The sequence below is a fragment of the Lissotriton helveticus genome, chromosome 11 (genome assembly GCF_964261635.1).
Source record: "Lissotriton helveticus chromosome 11, aLisHel1.1, whole genome shotgun sequence".
Classification (NCBI taxonomy): Eukaryota; Metazoa; Chordata; class Amphibia; order Caudata; family Salamandridae; genus Lissotriton; species Lissotriton helveticus.
Window position 1 is genome coordinate 530,713,791 of NC_136072.1, and position 20,800 is coordinate 530,734,590.

At 47.5% G+C, this 20,800-nt stretch overlaps 1 protein-coding gene across 7 annotated transcripts in view; it reads left to right on the top strand.

Annotated features, from left to right (window-relative positions):
* AGFG1 (ArfGAP with FG repeats 1) overlaps positions 1–20,800 on the top strand; it is a 429,459-nt gene that overhangs the window by 93,529 nt on the left and 315,130 nt on the right. For all 7 annotated transcript variants that reach the window (XM_078666216.1, XM_078666214.1, XM_078666215.1 and 4 more), the window contains exon 2: positions 7,555–7,648. In XM_078666216.1, the coding sequence (XP_078522342.1) occupies positions 7,555–7,648 (94 nt within the window). The remainder of the gene's footprint in view (positions 1–7,554; positions 7,649–20,800) is intronic.

The window sequence follows — 20,800 nt, forward strand, 5'->3', positions numbered from 1 at the left end:
CCTTTCACCAAGTGCGATATATGTAATCCCGCCCCCACCAATTCGGTAGGAGAGAACGGCACACGGCTCGGCCTTCTCAACTGCCGGTCCCTACCCAAACACTCTCACGAAATTAATCTTTTGATCAGTGACCATGGATTCGACGTCCTGTTCCTTACGGAAACGTGGCTTACCGCCTGGTCGGAGTCTGACATCGTTGACACCCTGCCACCAGGATACCAAATTCAATATCAAAACAGACCCCTCGGCAGAGGAGGTGGCCTGGCTATAATCCATAAAGATGCTATTCTGTGCAGAACAAGGGACGCCACCATCACCGACTGCGAAAGCTGTCATTTTATGTTACAATTATCCCCTCTGCACTCTCTTTCGGGGCTACTGATTTACCGCCCGCCGGGAACACCAGGTAAATTCCCCGGTAGCCTTATGGATATTATTACTCAAACAGCTATTACCGCCCCCAACTTTCTCATTGTGGGAGACCTTAATCTTCATTTTCGAGACCCTAGCGACTCGACCGTCTCCGAACTCTTAGCTGATCTCATGTCATTTGAGATACGTTTAGTCAACTCTGAACCTACTCATGACAAAGGACACCTCCTTGACCCCGTTCTTACCACCATAGCATCCCTTACCACCAGTCCCCCTCTCCCCCTTCCCTGGACTGACCACTTCCTAGTACCCATCTTTTGGCACCTGCCCACCCCACCCCACCCAGACAACAAATCAAAACTCGGATCTCAGACAGACGATGGCACAAACTTCCATCGGACATATGGGCATCTGCTCTTACGGTGTCCACTCCTACCCTGACCTTTGACCCTGTCATTGCTGATGAGCAGTATAACTCGTGGATCACTTCGTCATTGGACGAACTCCTTCCTAAAACCACAACCTTAAAACGAATTAAAAGAGTGGCCCCAGCTCCCTGGTACACTCCCGAGCTTAATCTCCTCCGGATGGAATGTAAGAGAGCAGAACGTTCTTGGAGAAAAGATAAAGTAATTGGAAAAAAAGTCGCATATCGCACCTGCTTAAAAAACTATAAAATGGCTCTGCGTAACACTAAGAGTAGTTTCTACCAGGAAAGAATAGCCAACTCCGCCTGCTCGGCAAAAGAATCTTTCACTATTCTAAAAGAACTTTTGAAAGTCCCAGATGTGGCTCCAAAGCATCCACCTGATCCCAAAGCAGACGAAGAGAAATGTACCAAACTGGCCAAATTTTCGAGGAGAAAATTCAGAACATCCTCGTTTCCCTCCCGGCAGTTAATCACAGTACGGCTGAAGAATTCGGTACGAGCCTACACCCCCCACTTAAGCTCCCTCGGGCCAGTCAGCATCGAAGAGGTGTTAGCCACTTTGGATTCCATTAAAAGCGGCTCTCCCAGGGACCCTGTCCCTCTACGCATCCTGAAAAAAGTGGCCCCCACCATTGCCCCTCACGCATCTCATTAATGCCTCACTGCTTCAAGGAAAAGTCCCTCCAGGCTGGAAAGCGGCAGTAGTGAAGGCATTAATGAAAAAACCTTCCTTGGACCCTTCAGAATTGGCCAATTACAGGCCAATCTCTCTTCTTCCCGGTACCAGCAAAATTGCCGAAAAGCTGGTGAATAAGAAACTGTCGCAATTCCTGGAAACCAACAACCTGCTTAAATGTTCACAAACGGGTTTCCGCCCAGGGCAGGGTACCGACATCGCCCTGCTCGCAGCAGTGGAGGAGGCTAGAGCCCTGCTAGATGCAGGAGGATCAGTGGCAGTGATCCTCCTGGACCTCAGCGCAGCCTTCGACACTGTCAACCACCAGGTGCTGATCGAGCGACTTAAGAGCATCGGTGTTGAGGGCATGGCTCTGAACTGGTTCAGATCATTTCTTGATCACCGTTCCGTCCAGGTCTGGGAGAATGACGCCCGCTCCCCCGAAACCCTCCTCCAATGTGGTGTGCCCCAGGGCTCATCATTAAGCCCGACATTATTTAATATCTATATGTCGCCATTGGAGGAGGTTGTTACACCATTCGGGGTGAGGATCATCAGCTATGCTGATGATACACAGTTAGTGGTGTCCCTATATCACCCGAACCAGGAGCCATCAGACCTTTACAACTGTCTGGTAGAAATTCAAGGTTGGATGAATAGGTCATCTTTGAAACTCAACGGTTCAAAGACGGATATTCTCCTCCTTGGCCAGAAAGGGCTCTCTCTCCCGCAGAACATCTGGCCCCCGGTTTTGGGCGTACCCCCTACTCCCAAGTCAGAGGTCAAAAGCCTGGGAATATGGATTGATAAAGATCTGACCTTTGCAACACAGGCCACAAAAATCGCCGGGACCTGTTTTGGGCTCCTTAAAGCCATCAGAAAGATTCTGCCCCTGCTTCCCCCCCATTTCCCAGAAATTAATAATCCAAGGCCTTATCATTTCAAGGCTGGACTTTAGTAACGCCATTTACCTGGGCGCTCCCGAGGCAACATTCAACAGACTGCAGAGAATCCAGAACGCTGCAGCAAGGATTCTCACTAACACCTCGATAAGATCTTCCGCCAAACCAGCCCTGAGGCAGCTCCACTGGCTTCCAGTGAGAGAGAGAGTGGCCTTCAAGGCTCTCTGCCTGTCATATAAAATCTTACAGGACAAGGGACCGCCCATCCTAAAACAATTTATCAAACCCTATAAAGCCCCAAGAGCCCTTCGTTCGGACCATGAAAACCTAATCACTATCCCTAAAGTGAAGAAGGTGCGGCCGGCGTTTCTCCGTCAATACGGGCCGTCTATGGAATTCCCTCCCCCGGGACCTCAGGATGGAACCTGACTACCTCCGCTTTAGGAAACGGCTCAAAACACACTTGTTCCCCTGATCTCCCCCCCCCCCTTTTCTCCCCTCCCTCCTGAGCCGCCCTCTGGTTAGATCGGATCTTAGCGCTGGGATACCTACGGGTGACTACGCGCTTTACAAGACCCAATAATAATAATAATAATTGCTGTTGTTGTATAACCACACCCCCTGTTCTACATCGGAATTCAGTACATTTGACGTCCATAATTATTATGCCAATTTACAGGCATTTCATGATGCTTCAGCATTTGCATTGATAAAGTCCATTGGGAACGAAACATGTTGGCTGTTCTGTTGTTATCAGTAACCCAGCTCTTTGTCAACACTACCTATTGCATTCAGCACTTAGTGGCACTACAAGGAGAAACAAACCACATAACTGTTCTACTACAAACTGCTAGTGGTATTTACCCTATTGATATTATATTACTTATTTCGTGAGTGTACTCCAAAATATTTGGATATTCAGTATATGTGCTGCTTTCTGCTTGTGTAATAACATTTCTCCTTTGGCTACCTAAAATGTTTGTAAAAAGACAGATATTGGGTTTAGAAAAGTACATAGTGTATAATAACTAATCTGTATTTTTTAAACAATGAGACAAACCAAGCTGCAAACTTCCAAAACAAACAAGCACTGGCGTTGCCAATAGGTTTCGCATTTGGAAAGTTGGAGCTATTGGTTTTGTAAATGACATTTTATATTTATATATTGTTAGGAAGAGGTGTGGCGCCGCGGCTAGGGCGGCTGACGCCGGAATCTGGGGATCACGGTTCGATCCCCGGCACCGGCGGCAGATTAGCCCAGCACCATGTGACTCTGGGCAATAGCTTGCTTAATCTTCCCGACGGCCCCCAGCGCCTAGAGACCCTTACGGGTGATTGTGCGCTTTACAAATATTATTATTATTATTGACAATGCCAATACTTTTAACTTTAGCATATGTGACACTTTTAGTATTTGTAATGTCACATGTTTTGTATTGACGTGACTTAATGTATTGATATTACAATAAACAATGGCTTTTAATTTTTTTAAATAATTAATACTTAAATACTTAAATGTTGTTTTTTTTCCCTTCGTGAAGCATTAATCAAGTAATGTCATTGTAAATAAAAAAGTCGTTTACCCCCAGGACATACAGATTCTGGTGTCCAAAGCACCAAATGCGCATGCTATCCCCCATTTGGAAATGGAAAACCTGTGATAGGTGCCATTTATCATGTGTTGAATTCCGAACCTAGAGAACCATCCGATGGTACAGAGCCCCCCTCAAGTGCACGAAAAAGTTTACGCTGCGCTACAAGGGAAAGAAAGTGTTGTGCTGTTGCTGCCACATATGTAATCCAATGTGTAATTAGCGTCAGTCTAAATAACAGGGGTTACAGGATTGTGAAGGGGGGGCTCCGAGGGAGCAGAGCCCATGACCCGATCCCAGCCCCGGGGTGGCCGGCAGAGTGGAGGGAAGGAGAGCTCGGGGTGTCTGTGGAGGTGTACACGGGGTGGGGTGCAGATCAAGAGTGCCCGAGGGCATGGGTTTAAGTACTTCTGAGGGTTCGAAGATGGATTTGTAGTCGAAAGGGCCTAGGACTCTGTGGGGTGAGGGGGTCTGAGAGAGAGCTGTGACGCATGAGAGTCTGGAGGGGGCAGAAGAGTGAGGGGGTCTGAGATGTATGGAGTTTATGAGAGCCGATATGGTTTGAGGGGGTCTGGGGCGGGGTTTGTATAGTGGATATGGTTTGAGGGGGTCTGGGCGGGGTTTGTATAGTGGATATGGTTTGAGGGGGTCTGGGGCGGGGTTTGTATAGTGGATATGGTTTGAGGGGGTCTGAGTTGTAAGGAGTTTATGAGAGCGGATATGGTTTGATGGGGTCTGGGCAGGGTTTGTATAGTGGATATGGTTTGAGGGGGTCTGAGTTGTATGGAGTTTATGAGAGCGGATATGGTTTGAGGGGTTCTGGCGTCAACGTTAAGACTGTCCGAAGCGTCTTAGGTGAGGAGGTTTGCGTGACTGGTCTGTGGATTCAGAGACCTGAGCGCTCTGCGGTGCGTGGCGTCTGTGTGAGACTGGAGCTGGTTTGAAGGAGCCTGAGAGGGTTTGTAGATAGACTTATCCTGAGGAGTCTGTAAGAGAGTGGACAGGGGGAGTATGGAGGAGCTGAGTGGATCGGAAACGATCTGATGGGTTCTGAGAAGATATCTAGGTTAACCATTTGTGTAGCGCCTGAAGCGCGCCAAGCGCTGAGGGGGAGAGGAGGCGGATGTAAGAGGGCAGGCTGGAGCGGAGCCTCATCGGGTCTCGGTTCATGCGCGGAGGGGGGTTTTAAGATACTGCAGGAGTCTGCAGGGGGGGCGCCGTGAGCTGGAGGTCTGGCGGGGGTGAGCGAGGGCTGAGGGGAAGGGTTATGACTGAGACTGGGTAGTTAGAGGGGGATCTGGGTAGTTTCCTAGGGTTATAGGGCGATGGCATCTGGTGTTTTGAAGGGTCCATGAAGAAACGGCGGAGTTCTGTGGTGGTCGGGGTGAGAGGATGTGGCGGACTGTAAGGGGGTCTGCAAGGACCGAAGGAGAGGGCAAGCAGCCCGGGACGAGAGAGCTGCAACGCGAGGATGTGGATGACGGGGGGTTGGTGGGGGTCTGAGATGATCAGGAGCGGGGGAGGGGGTCCTGAGGGCTTTGATGTGAGAGATAAATTAGGGGCGGGGTGGACTCTGGCAGTGGAGGGAACATGGCCTGGAGAGAGGCCGGAGGGAAGCCGGATGGGGGCGGGAGAGCCTGGTGGGGGGGGCGGGAATGCGAGCGAGGGGAGGAGAAGTGTGGCAGGCGGAATGCCTGTGTGCGAAAGCGCGATGCGCTTGGAGAGAAGCCGGATGGGGGCGGGAGAGCCTGTTGGGGGGGGGGGGGCGGGAATGCGAGCGAGGGGAGGAGAAGTGTGGCAGGCGGAATAGGGAGATGCGCGTGCTTGTGTGGTCACGTGAACCCGCCTTTGTGGTCACGTGACTCACATGGACTGTGAGAAAACCGCAGTGGTTTCACGAGTCGATTGAGCACTTGAATTTTCGCCTATTACATTCGCAAGCGAATGATAATAGGCGAAACCTAAAAATGCAATAGGTCTCGCCTTTTATTAAGTTAAAGCCATTTGATTTGCTATACAATACCATTAGCAAAGCAAATGGCTTTAACTTAATCAAAGGCGAGACCTATTGCATTTTCAATGTTTGTTTTTTAGTCATCCTTGTGAGTTTAAACTGTTTTCAGGTTACTGTAATTCGTAACCACAGATATCTTTTTTTGCACCAATATGTGCCTGCATATGCCATCACTTTTAGACAACCACATGTTTTTTCTTTTATTCTTGTGGCATACATTTACAGAAGAATTAAGCGTCACACCAGCTTTCCATGTGCAGACCTGTTGGACTTGTCAAAGCTTTTTTTTTAAATAAGCCATGAGAAGCTAATAGGTCTCGCTTATGCAAAGCTATTGGCTATGCCAATGTGTTTTAGTCATCTCGTACAGCAGCATGGTTGCTGTTCAGCCCAGGAAAAAGTTTGTAGAGTGGAGTGGAGTGGAGTGCCGTGTCGTAGAGTTGAGTGGCACGAGGTACAGTAGGGTGTCAACGAGTTGAGTGGGGTGTCATAGTGCCTTAGAAGGAAGTAGTGTGTCAGCCCATAGAATGGAGTAGTGATATATAGTGGAGGGGCATAGAGTGGAGTAAAGCGTTGTGAAGTAGAGTGCCATAGAGACGTCAAGTGGTATAGAGTGAAGTATGCAAGTGGTAGTAGTGCAGTGCCATTACAGACATCATGGTTTCAATTGAAATGACCATTACATTTGCACAGACTTAGTTTACTGATAAAACTATACAGTGCACAAACTTGACTTGATGATGATGTGTGGAAATGGCATCACCTCATGTATTGATTTGTTTTGATCGTATTATCGTATGTTTCAGCCACACTTCAGCATTATAAAAAGTGTTTTGTTTGTGCCTTTCTAATTCTCATTTATTCTGAAATATCTATATAGTTCATTTAAAGACATTTATATTTTGTTGTGTGCTAGAAAAAAGTATTTCCTGTCGGACCCCCAGATTGTCAGAAAGTCCTCTTACTTTGAATTTCGAGAAAGAAAAGTAAACACCAAACTCCCTCGGAAGACCAAGCCTGACATTTGACCTCTGTTGTTGAATGTACAGCAAATGTGACAAGATGAGAACAGAATTTAAATACCTGTTTCCTGAAAGCTTGCACTCATGGAAGAATAGGTTAAATAGGCTAAATAGGCTAAATAGGCTATGTTCCATGGGGATGGGGCGGGACAAAGACATGCTGGGCAGCCTAAGAAAAATAAAGCCAGCAAATAAAAAGCAAGCAAATGTAAATTACAAACCACAAAGCCAATTATAAGCAATGTGCAGAATGCATTCATAGGTCAGATTTCGGAATGTCCCCAAGAAGTGTTTAGCAAACAAACTGCTGTACTGTCTGGTAAACGTCTACCAAAAATTTGATATTTTACTTAAAATACGGATTATTGATTCTGGGAGAGAAAAGAACAATATTTTTAAACGTATTACTTGTGGGTTTTTTTACAGCAGTTTTTTGTAGTTTATCATGATGCTAATATATACAAATGACCAATGTTACATAGTTTTATTATTTGACACTTTTCTTTGAGTGGTACACAAATTAAGACTTTTCTATTTTTTCCCTAGGCGAGGCATAAATCCACCTCATAGAGTAAAGTCAATCTCCATGACCACGTTTACACAGACCGAAATTGAATTTCTTCAGAAACATGGAAATGAGGTAAATACATATTTAAAAAAAATTAAAATGCTCAGTTGTGGGTCATAAACTGTATTAAAACCAAATGTATCAACTCAATTTTATTATAAAAATGTGCAACATTACTTGTCTTTGTAATGAAGTTCATATTTTTTCCCAATTATAAAAGGCATTATTTTATGATGTATTATAGTAAGAAAGATTGTGTGCACTGCCTTCACATGCAGAGGTCAGAATTAAGGCTGTAGGAGTTTAATTGAGTATTGTTTGTATGTATAAAATAGTTAAATGGACAGCTAGGTGCTGTTATTTCAAGACTGTAATTAATGTGCTCCTACTAGGCATGAACAGCTTTTTCAGAACTGGTTTTATTCTTAGCACTCCAAAACGTGCAGTTTTCTTTTTCCCATTATAATTGCGCAACTAAAAGCCTTAGAGTGCAAATTAAAACAAGCATTTACAATGCAATAGGTCTTGCAATGACATTGTTTGAGCTATTGGCATTGAAAATGTTATTGTTTTTTTTCCCCTTCGTGAAGCATTAATCATATGGTGTAATTGAAAATGGCAATAGCTCACTTTGTTGTAATTGCAAAATGTATTGCATTGCATTTGTACTATTGTACATTCTCTCTCAACTTCATATTCTTTTACAACACATCAGCAAATATACGACTATACCTATAGCCGGGGTATCAGCTACACTTGGAGGCAGAATTGTCACGTCTTATTAGGTGTAGGCTGTGTAACCCGAGGGATAGCTCTGCTGTGAGAGCCCGTGCCACTGGATGAAATGAGGAGCAGTAACCCAAGGGATAGCTCTGCTGTGTGAGCCTGCAAGACTAGAGGAAGAGGCTGTGTAACCCGAGGGATAGCTCTGCTGTGGGATCCTGCAAGACTGGAGGAAGAGGCTGTGTAACCTGAGGGATAGCTCTGCTGTGGTCTTAAAATGGCTCAAGTCCATCAAGTGTCAATACAGAATCTGAGGACACTATGAGTGGGCCCAATGGGGAAAGTCGAGGGCTGCACCAACAGTGAAGGCGAGGAAGAGTCCTCACATGAAGGGGGGCAGTTCATACTTACTAGTATATTTGCCAACATTTTAGACCAGAAACGTGGAAGATTTTTGGGAGAAAATAAATCGGGGTTTATTTTCCCTATTCACTTCTATTGAAACGAAGGCAAAATCGCTTCAGACATCGGGAGTCTCCCGCCTGGATCGGGTCTGTTGGCACGCTTGCTTACTATGGGCGTGACCTCAAGGAAACGAGGTTTCCAGTTAAAAGAGCACCGTGGCATGCTGCTTCACTTACTTCCTGGGTAACCACAACTGCCCTTAATACACAGAAATTAGCTTCTGGTGACGCACCTTAAAGTACGTTTGGTAAGCAAGGAAGGTGAAATCCACAAACCCTGGGTACATTGATTACTTTATTGATGAAGCACCGACATGCTAGCCTACTGCCGCTCTCGAGCTTTAAGGGGTAGTAATACTAGACTGAAATGCAATAAATAACTCAATGTGACAACCTCTACAGTCCATGAATCTCGGTCTGACTTTCTCAAGCTCTGCTGCGCCGCCGACACCTACAATGCCCGTCCTACACAGTGAACGTGCACAGAGATGAGATGTTGTCACACACGGATGCTGTGCTTTGTACAGGCCCTTCATCCCACACTTCTGGCACAAAAGTCGGCGTGAGCACAGCTACTGACAGTGTAGAGTTAAATGCTCTCCAATTAGCATCAAGTGTGTTGGTACTCTGTATGACACAGACCAGACACTATGACACTGCTGGAACTTACACCTGCCTGGCACTGCTCCTGCGTGCACCCTTACGTGAAGTTCCAGGCCTCTGAATCAGTTTAGCAGAAGTTAGACACTGAAGAACTGTGCTGACACTGTTGGCACCATGCCTTCAGCTAGTGGCCACATGCTATATTCGGTGACGGTAATGTCCAGTGCATTTCTGCCCTCTCCGGTATATGCCACACACCTGTCGCTGCTGACACCAACGTTGGCTCTGTGCCTTCTGCACTACAAACAGACATGTTATAAGCCTCCTATTAGCACTGTGGTTGTGTGTGTGCCCCATCTGAAGTGATTTGAAGGGAACACAGATGAAAGCATCTTGTACATTCAACGGGAAAGGCATCATGAAAATGGATGTCAGCGGCCCATGGGCATCGCCCCTCTAAGTGTGCACCTGTAAAACCGCGCCCTGCAAACCCTCACGTGCTGTTCATATGACTTGCTGCTGGGGTTTGTGTGATTCCTACATGGACGTGTGTGTTTTTTTCAAAACACCAAACGGCAACAACATGTCTTCCTTGAACATACGTGAAGGGCACGAAAATGCAAGAGCTTTCACGGATCAGGAGTGCGCGTAAAGGTCCGTGGGTTCTTTGTTCTTGCAATTCAAATCCAAAGCCTTAATTCTAATACACGGTAAAGACTGTATGTTGGATCACAGATAGCTGCACCTAAAGCAGTCTAGAAGGGATGCAAGCTCAAACTCACAGTGGAGATACATACATCTCTCACCTGGACTGCATGACCCAGTGGAGAAACACACATCACCTGCCAGATCGGCACGACCCTGTGGACAAACACGCTTCACTCGCATGGTCTGCATGACCCAGTGGACTTGCATGCTTCGCTCACATGGTCTACATGACCCAGTCAAGACACGCACACCACTCACATGGTCTGCATGACCTACTCAAGAAACACACATCACTCACATGGTCTGCTTGACCAAGTGGACAAGTACGCTTCACTCGCATGGTCTACATTACCCAGTGGACAAACACGCTTCAGTCACCTGGTCTAAATGACCCAGTGGAGAGACAGGCATCACCCGCATGGCCTGCATGACCCAGTGGAGAAAAACATCACTCACATGATCTGCATCACATGCCAGCAGGGGTGACCCTGGAGATGCTATGGGCGTCAACGTCCTTACTGTCACCTATTCCTGATGGAAAGGTGCACATTGGATATAATCAGACGTTACTAGTAGTAGTATTAGCTGCAGCAGTAGTGGTAAAAGCAGTAGTATTGTTAGTAAGTAGTCGGTGTAAAACTAGTACTAGTTTCGGCGGTGGTAGTAGAACCAGTAGTAGTAACTATAGTAGCAGGTGTAAATATAGTAGCAGCAGTAGGTGTAGCTCTGGTAGTAGTATTATTGATAGTAGTAACAACAGTAGCAGGTTTAGTAGGTGAAGTTGCAGTAGTAGTGGAGTAGCAGTGTAGTCATGATAGTACCAGAGGTGGAACTAGAGATATTAGTGCAAGGGGCTGTGCGCCTGTGTGAGAAGTTGGCCTGATGTGCAGTGTTCACTATTCTAGTGATCACTATATATCAGTCCAAACAACCCTTATTGATGATTGGTTGTAAGTCAACCTTATAGACCAGCTATCCTAGTAGCATGGATACGAGCAGTCTAAGGCTAAGACTCTAGAGGGCGTGTTAAGCCAGCTGTTTTACCATCACATTACCCCTTGAACACCCAGTGAAAGGACACCACACAAGTGTTATGAAAATAAACAATGTATTTATTAGAATCACAACAACCCTGTACTCTTTATGAGGACAGGGTGCTGAGCACACAACAAAACTCTTATGAAAATACTTAAGTTAGCACGTTATACACAAATGCCCGAGGGGCACGAAAAACCATATACTCTAAAAGTGGAATGCGAATTACTAGCAGGTAAGTAACGATTCTCAGAGGCTTTGGGATCGCTAGGACTGGACTACTGAACCTTTAGATTACTAGCAGGAGGCCTAGGGAACTCGGGTGCAGAGTGTGCACTCTCACGCGGGATGCGGGACAAAGTCTATGGAAGCTAGAATTCACAAAGTTAGTGTTCACGGGCGAACCCGACCTGATAGGGAGAAAACAACAGTGGATCCTGACCCTTGGATAGTGAGGCTATGCTGGGGCACCGAAATGCCGAAGTTACCTAGCCCAGGGGCTGCAGCTGCATAGGTCTGAAAAGACGTCGGGAATCCTCGTGCCGGACCAGGAGCCTGGAAGAAGGAAGTTGCTGGCAGGCGACCAGTGAAGAAAAGTTTGATGGATCCAAGCCTGGATCAAGGAAGAAGAAAACCTGAAAGCAGAGGGGACCAAGTTCTTGAATCACTAGCCAGTGATTAAGTGGGCACCAGGATGGCACCGGGCGAAGTCACCGCAGTCAGGTGAGTGGGCGCTGCTGGGCTCTGCAGTCTCTCGGACCAGGAGGCGTTGTCGGCGACCAGGATGGAGGTGAGAGCTGTCCCACGAAGGTTCTTGCTGTCGACGTCGCTGGACCCAGGATTGGGCAACAAGTCTTGGCAAATGCAAGGCCCACGCGGTGGACCTAAAATGGCGTCCTAACCGGACCAGGAGGGTCCAGGGTACTCCTCCGATGGAGGGAAGCAAGGGCCAGTCTGGAGCAACCAGACTAGCAGCAGTATTGTCGTCGGGCGTCGTTCGGAAGGCCACAAGCCAGCGGGCTAGTAGCCAAACAACGCGGTGAGCAGCAACAAGCAGAAGGGCCCCACGCCGATCGTGGAGATGCTGGGGGGCTGCTCTTCGGTGCTGGAGCTGCTCAGGGTGGGGGCTTCTCGGACCCCAAAGCACTCACCAGGAAATTACTCGGTGGGCTTGCTGTGCAGAAGTCGTGCAGTCTTGGCGATGGCCGGTCCCTCGAGGTCTCGTCGCACCCACGGTTCTCAGCTGTGCTGTAGAGGTGGGTAGAGGTCAGAGGTGCCAGGGAAGCCTGGTCTCGTCGAGCTGGGCAGTCGGATTCCGGAGGAAGGACGTGCAGCAGACCGCAGTGTTCTTAGATGGTGCCTGCGGATGCAGGGTGACTACTCCTTAGCCACAAGGGAGAATCTTGAAGAAGAAATCGTGAAGTCCTTTCGTGGAAAGTGGTATCTTGATTCCAAAGATGATCTGATTTGGAAGGGGGCCTGCTCCTACCTTTATCTGGGAAAAGGGGGCTGGCACGCGACTAAGTCCTGCCCTAGGGGTGGGACCAGGAGGGGGGTGGTTACACCCACTTCCTTGGCGGGCTTTTCCCCAGCACAGGGTCTGGAGTGTCCCTGGAACTGGTTCAAGCCAGCCTATGCACAGTGAGCACCGGGTTGCCACGTGCAGTCACCTTCCTCTGAAGCCCTGCCTACCTACAATACACAAAATCCTGTCTGGGACGGTGCTGGCACCGCCCCTGGCAGGAAACCCTTTGTCCTTATCTCCTGCTCTGGGAGGACTCCCAGCAGCAGGAGGGCAGACTTGTGTCTCGGTGGCAGCATCCATTTTGTGGATGCTAAGGCTCTGTCTGACTTTAACCGGGGTTAGGGGTTACATACATGTCGTGTCCCTCTAGAAGGGTGGAATGCTAACCCCGTCGCCAGAATTGGCGAGGGGTTAGTATTCCAATTCGTATGACACCTTACTCGACATGTTTTGATAAAGCGATACCAGAGTTGGCATATAACCGCGAGGATTATAATGCACTTAAGAGTATATGGTATGCGATATCATGGAAACGGCTAAGGGATGGATCCCGAAAGCCGCAGACAGGCTCAGCTCATGCCAGAGCACCATCTCACACGATTCCAAGCACTCTGCCTTCAGGATTGTTAAGGCCTGCCATAGGAGTGACTGATAGGAGATCTGTGTGTCCATTTTAGGGTTAGATATAGGTATACTATATCTAAAGCAAAGGGTGATTACACCACCTTGCCCCAGCTGTCAAGCAGCCAGTTGTGTCAGATTTGGATGGCCAGCCAGGGGTGGCATAATACATGCTGCAGCCCCTGGTAGGCCTTGGGTACACCTATGCCCTGGGTACCTAAGGTACACTGTACAGGGACTGATAAGGTGACTCAGTATCCAATTGGATATGTACCTAGGGTACATGGAATCCATTTTACAGAGAGAGCAGTAGGCCTGGGGTCCTGAATAGCAGGGCCCCAGGTCAACTAAGTCAGAAAACCAGCAAAACACCAGGCAAAAAGTTGGGGGCAACCATAGTCAGGGATCTACCTTCCTACAGCCTGGCAGTAGTAATGATAGCATTAGCTTTGCACTGGTAATGGCATTAGTAGTAGTGATCAGTAATGTCTGGAACTAAAGCACTGAAAGTTGTATCTTAAATCATGACTCGCATGCCCTTTCATTAATGGTCATTTGAAGTAGTGACGCAGTCATGTGCTCTCCTCCTGCTCTGTAAAGAAACCTTGTGACATTCATCCCCAGGTGAGAATATTGTTACAACTCTCAACTTAAGCAGCTCCAATTCTCGTGATGTCTGGGAGTTCCCGCAAAGACCATGCTCGTACACTACAGCTAAGCACCGACCGTTACTTAAGAGCCAAGTGTGTGATTCTGGACACAATTGAGCACATGGAAGCTGTCAGACATCAGCATTAAGCTTTACACTAACCTGGACCCTTGCATTCTGTGGCACACACTGGTACATACTGCCTCTCCCGTGGTCCTAAAATGTGCCTGGCTTAATCATGGCAGCCGTGCTGATTCAGCGCCTCTGCTAATCAAATCGCCTCGCTTTTACTGGAATCAAACGGATTATTTTAAATAAAAAAGGAGAAATGCAAACAAACCCTGCCCGACAGGATCAATAGATAATTCTACTAGTATTTCTGACTTATGCAAAGAAAGCACAACAATGGGTACTTGCCAACTGTTTAAAAAGTCAGACAAATCACAACATTGTTTGCAGTTCTTTCCCAACACCAGCCTGAGCACACCGCTCCAGAGAAAACCTTTTAACATGTTCAAGATGACTGCTCTCCACCCCGACCAGTCATCGTGCACATACATTGTTTCTGTATCCAGTTATTTCCTGTTTGGGAAAAAAACTGATTTCCTCTCATCACAGGGGAGAACAAGAGAAAACAAGTAACACCAAAAAAGAACGAACAGCGGCGCAGAGACTGGCAGGTTTGCTGAACACAATATTTCAAAGTATGAGACCCAGGGAATGCATATTCCCGTAGACACATGAGGGGGAAATGTCTGCCCTCAGCGACTCGGCAGCGGCTTCACTTTTTTGTCCTTGACTAGCCACCGGGTAGGAAAAGAAACTCGTAAGGAACGAAATGTGTACATTTTGCGGCAAAACCCAAAGCGAGGGGTCGGGCATCTCTCGCTATGTACTTACAGTGCTGCGCTGCGGAGATCCCGGAGGTCCCTGGATCACTGCAGTTCTCTTGGCTGCCCTGGAAGCCGACTGCATTCCTCACTGCTCTGCTGGCCACCATCAACCCTGCCCGCCGCCGCTGCTCCGCGGCACCATGCTTTCCATTCCCTAAGCTGCAACCGCAGACAATCCTAAACAAGTGCTCGCCATTGCGGGAAGGCAGCTTCTTGTTTATATTTGCATCGCGCTTTCACTTTAAGGGCAAGCGCAATGCAAAAATAAACACGCGGCTGATGTTGAGATAAGAAATTGCTTCACAACAGCCGTGAAGCAGACGAGCCAGTCCGGATGGGCCGGACGAAAGGGAGAAAGGGCAGTGGCCAAAAAGCATCATTTTCAATGGGAAGCCAGCGTTAAGCTTAAACACTGACGTGACCCAATGAAAATGATGGGCGGGGCTTCAAGTCCCCTTCTGAAATCTCCTCTCACTATATGTCTCGCCGAGCAAGCAGCGCTTGCGCTGCAACGGTAGGCGAGACCTAAAAACAGATTAGGATCAGCTACTTAAGTCCTGACAAAGAACAGTTTGGTACTCTAGAATACTTACACTTGATTGGAACGGAAAATCATAGAATTAATTGACCATCTACTAGTAACCTATATCAACCATGTTGACCATACAGTGTTTTGGATTTTTTCTATTCTTTTATCTGGGATTGTTGAAGTTGTTGAAGTGTACGGACTAGAGACAGGAGGAGGCCATTTGACCAGTACTGTAGAAGAAACAATATCGATTCAGCAGAAGAATGATAGTCAGCACTCATGCCCATACAATTAAAAAAAAGATTTGCAACCAATAAAAACACTGATTGGATGCAATGAGTATATTACATGCTGAAAAAGCATTTTGTGTCAGACTTCCAGGCTTTGTTTTCTTTGGCTTATGCTACAAGTTATGACAAGTGCTATCAACGGCTAAGAACTCTGTTTTGTTCACTACTGTAAATGGCCTTCATTATAATCATACAAACGCACAGACACAATTCTGTCACATAAAAAAAGACAAGCCCGCCTTCCTTCCTATTTTGAAGTCTGGGTGTTGACATATATTCAACAACAGATTTCTAAGCCCTCCTCCACCCACCCATTGCCATTGGTCCACCAGCATTATCTCCCAAGCCATTCTTCCTCCTCATCCATGACAGGTTTTAGAAATAGAGTTCTTCCAGGAAACCTGCGAAAGTAGAAAACCTCCACACCTCGGGTAATCTCCTGGGAAATCTGTGATGCAACATAGTGGAGCGCATCTCTGCCACTCCAGATGCACCATCCGATACAGAGGGAGGGTGCTACTGTGTCAAGCCATGCTCTGCCCCTGACCTCTGATGACCACTAGCAGCCAAAACACAAATCAAAGCATGGGTCATATCTCTTACATCACACAGAACTGGGATAGTTGTAAATCAGAACCTCCACTCGCACGGCTGGAACCATACTCTATGCATTTCAATTTGAGAGATTGTCTTCACACTATACTGGTGTGAAGAGTCTTGTTTGTGACCTGGTAGTTGTTGTGATACAGGCGGGACGTTTCTGTTTTGCTGCTGGAGGGGTTGGACAGACTGCAAGACCCACACTGCCCTTAGGCTGTTTTTTTAGGAAGGGCTTTGACTCTATATAGTTTGCTTCCATCACCCACTGCGCAGCTGGTAGATTCCAGACTGGGCCACGTTATTTGGTTTTTAATTTGGAGCATCATATGGTGACTGTTATATTATAGGGAAAAGAAAGTTGTCCGTCATGGCTGGAGTGAAGAATCGTTGTCCGCTTTGATTGCCAATTTATTCACTAATGCGATGGTAGTAATTGTAAAATGACCAGGGTTTTAAAACCAAAAACTGGGCCATTTTACAAAAATAGAAGCAGAACTACAAATTCACATTGACCGAGGGGTGCAGAATGACTAAAGACACTGTTCACTAACTTAGAAAACACAGATTTCAAGCACTAAGGGAAATTGGTTAAATCCAACTTTCACTGTACATATTATAGCAGCCAGGGACCTCAATTCTGCACTACCTAATAAAGGCACTGTATATAAGGAATAGAACAGTTGCCCAGCTCTTATGACCAGCTGCCATTGGTCACACATTAGAGACATTTATACATTAGTGATAGGCAACAAAACCAATCAATCAATCTGAACATTTATAAAGCACACTACTTACCCATGAGGGTCTCAAGGCGTTCGGGGGGGGGGGGGGGGGGGGGGTGCTGCTAATGCTCGAATAGCCAGGTCTTGAGGAGTTTTCTGAAGGTTAGCAAGTCCTGGGTCTGCCGTAGGAGGATGCGGAGGGTGTTCCAGGTCTTGGCGGCGAGGTGGGAGAACGATCTGCCACGGGAGGTTGCTCTTCAGATGCAGGGGACTGTGGTGAGGGCAAGGTCGGCGGAGCGGAGCTGGCGGTTGGGGGTGTAGAAGCTGAGTCGTCTGTTGAGGTATGTTGGACCGGTGTTGTGGAGTGCCTTGTGTGCGTGGGTGAGGAGCTTGAAGGTGATCCTCTTGTTGACGGGTAGCCAATGCAGGTCTCTTAGGTGGGGTGTGATATGGCTGCGGCGAGGGATGATGATGATCAGGCATGCAGAGACGTTTTGTATGGTTTGCAGTTGTTTCAGTAGTTTGACCAAGGCTCCTGCGTAGAGGGCATTTCCGTAGTCCAGCCTGCTGCTGCGAGGGCCTGGGTGACCGTTCTTCTTCTTTCGGTGGGGATCTACCTGTAGATCTTGCGGAGGGGTTTGAAGCAGGAGGACGAGACCGCGTTGACCTGCTTTGTCATGGAGAGAATGGAGTCGAGGATGAACCCTAGGTTGCAACAGTATCAAAAATTTCCCTCATAGACCATATTATTTACATTCAATGATTACTTCGCATAATTTCCAATTCAATTCAAAAAGTACACCTGTAGACACTAAAGTTTATCTCAAAAATACATTTTTAATTATATCAAAAAGTTTGTCATTATTTTTTGTTTTTCTCTTTTTTTTGAGTTATGTAAATTTATCAAGTGACAGAATGTAGACTTCAGTCCTACAATACATATGTTCATTGATACATATATTTCTTATAATTCATACTACTCCTAAAAAACACATAAAAATACTCATATTACTATATCCCTCTGGATCACTTCACTCATGCACACTTATATCAACTATCATACCACTCCTTTCACTCTCACAACATCAAAACAAACTATATCATAGCTTGGTGCTCAAGACGTCTCAATAACAATGTATGAGACCCAGCACTAGAATGGTCTACGCGCGTTTCGGTGGGCTAAATGATGTCCGACAACCACCTTCTTCAGGACCTTGTATGATATAACACTTGTGGATTCCAGGGGACCTATAAATACATATACAGAATATTAACATGGTGTACTAACATGCAAATTATATACAAATATCATTCCATTTTGAACTGTCTTATCCAAACTGATCCAGCCCACAGCCACCCAGGAGAGGAGGTGTCACGTGCATAACCCATTCAAGTCGGGGATTTGGCGCAAGATTGTCAGCCAGGAATTGCTCAAGTTAACTATGCAGAGTTTCAGTAAAAGGCACTATAGATCTCAATACCATATCACTTCATCTTATACCACATTACCACATTACCTCTTTCATATCCATTATTATCCAGTTTGTATTGTTACATCAAACTTACGTGTAAGATTTAAAATTCCAACATCCCAGTGGTGTAGATATTTTCTAATAATCAAAAATTGTCCGTTTTGAGGTTCGGGGGATCTTGTTAATAATTCCTACAATGATAGGGTTAAGGAACCGCTATTAGTTTACTAATGTCATCATGTTAGAATAAATAACGTGTTGGGGTAGCGTCATTTTACCTACTTGCACACACAACATCAGATCCGCATGATATCCATAGCCAACTGTTCTATTCAAAATTTCTAGTGCCCAGTGATTGTATCGCCCTAATAAGGAGAAAATAAGTGTGGTTTTAATTATCTCTCCCGCTCTCTAATATTCTCCTTTGTCTATTCATCCAAAGATGTTTATTCTACTAACCTTAGGAATTACGTCCTTGCGAATTCCAATTGATCAAGTCTGTCCGGTGGGTATTTTCATGGTAACTCTTGGTAGTCCGATAATATTTTTTACAATACCTATTGAAAAATATATAGTCATACATAAGTACCCTAGGTTGCATGCGTGGTCGGTGGGTGTTGGAGCTGTTCCCAATGCGGTCGGCCACCAGGAGACGTCCCAGACGGAGGGGGTGGAGCCGAGGATGAGGACTGCAATCTTGTCCAAGTTTAGCTTCAGTCGGCTGTTCATCCACGCGGCTACGTCTTTCATTCCTTCGTGGAGGTTGGTTTTGGCGGCGCAGTGGCCCTTGGTGAGGGAGAGGATCAGCTTGGTGTCCTCGGCGTATGAGATGATTTTGAGGTCATGCATTCGGGCGACGAGGGCGAGCGGTGCCGTGTAGATGTTAAACAACGTTGGGCTGAGGGATGTGCCCTGGGGTACGCCGCAGATGATCTCGGTGGCTTTGGAGCGGAAAGGGGGGAGCCGGATGCTCTGGCTTCTGCTGGAGAGGAAGGAGGCGGTCCAGTCCAGAGCCTTGTCTTGGATCCCAGCTATGTGGAGGCGTGTGCATAGGGTGCGGTGGCAGACCGTGTCGAAGGGGGCTGACGGGTCCAGGAGGATGGGGGCCACGGTTTCTCCGTTGTCCAGCAGGGCCCTAATGTCACCGGTGGCGGCGATGAGGGCAGTTTCGGTGCTCTGGTTGCTGTGGAACCCGGGCTGGGATGGGTCCAGGATGCTGCTCTCCTCGAGGTAGTGAGTCAGTTGTCTGTTGACGGTCTTCTCGATGACCTTCACCGGGAACGGGAGCAGGGAGATGGGACGAATGTTCTTGAGGTTCTTGGGGTCAGCCTTGGGTTTTCTGAGTAGGGTGTTGATCTCTGCGTGCTTCCAGCTCTCCTGGAAGGTTGATGGCTTTCCAGAGATGGGGTGTGATGGTGGTGCTGGCTTTGTTGAAGATGTGGTTTGGGCATGGGTCTGACAGATATCGGGAGTGGATGATGTTCATGATTTTGATGGTGTCGTCGTCGTTTATGTTGGTCCAGGAGAGCAGGGGGTTGGTGCTGATGGTGGCCGTGGGGGCGGAGGTCTCAGCGGTTGTGACGGTGAAGCTGTTGTGGATGTCTGCGATCTTGCGATGGAAGAAAGTGGAAAAGGAGTCACACAGGTCTTGCGATGTCGTTGGTGTTGGAGCTGCGGTTGGAGAGTTCCTTCACGATGTTGAAGAGCTCTTTGCTGTTGTGTGCGTTGTTGTCTAGGCGGTCTTTGAAGGAGGCTCTTTTGGCGGATCTGATGAGTTGATGTTGTCTGCCGGGGGGCGTTCTTGTGGGCTGTCCGGTGTCTGTTCGCGGTGCTATTTCTTCTCTAGCTTACGGTAGATATGCTTGGAGGCCTGGAGGTCTTCCGTGAACCAATTGGCTTTCTTGCTGGTGTGTCCGTTGGAGTGTTTCTTGGTCGGGTGCGTGTGTTGGCACAGTCGTCGATCCATTGTCTGAGGTTGCGGGTGGTGGTGTCTGTGTCGGTGGGTGGGCTCCGGGTGAGGGTGGTGGTTAGCTGGTCTTCGGTGACTTTGCTCCAGCAGCGGCGGGGGATCTGTTGGGTGCAGTGGTGCTTGATGGGTTCCGGAAGGTGAAGTGGATGCAGCGATGGTCGGTCCAGTGGAGTTCGGTGGTGTGGTTGAAGAAGACGTGGGAGCTTGCGGAGAAGATGGGGTCAAGCGGGTGGCTGGCGGAGTGGGTGGGTGTGGTGACGAGTTGTCTGAGTCGGAGGTTGGCGAGGTTGTCGATCAGGGTGGTGGAGTTGCGGTCGTTGTTGTTCTCGAGGTGGAAGTTCAGGTCCCTGAGAAGGATGTAGTCTGTGAAGGCGAGGGCGTGTGTACTGACAAAGTCGGGGATGAAGTCGCTGAACTGTGG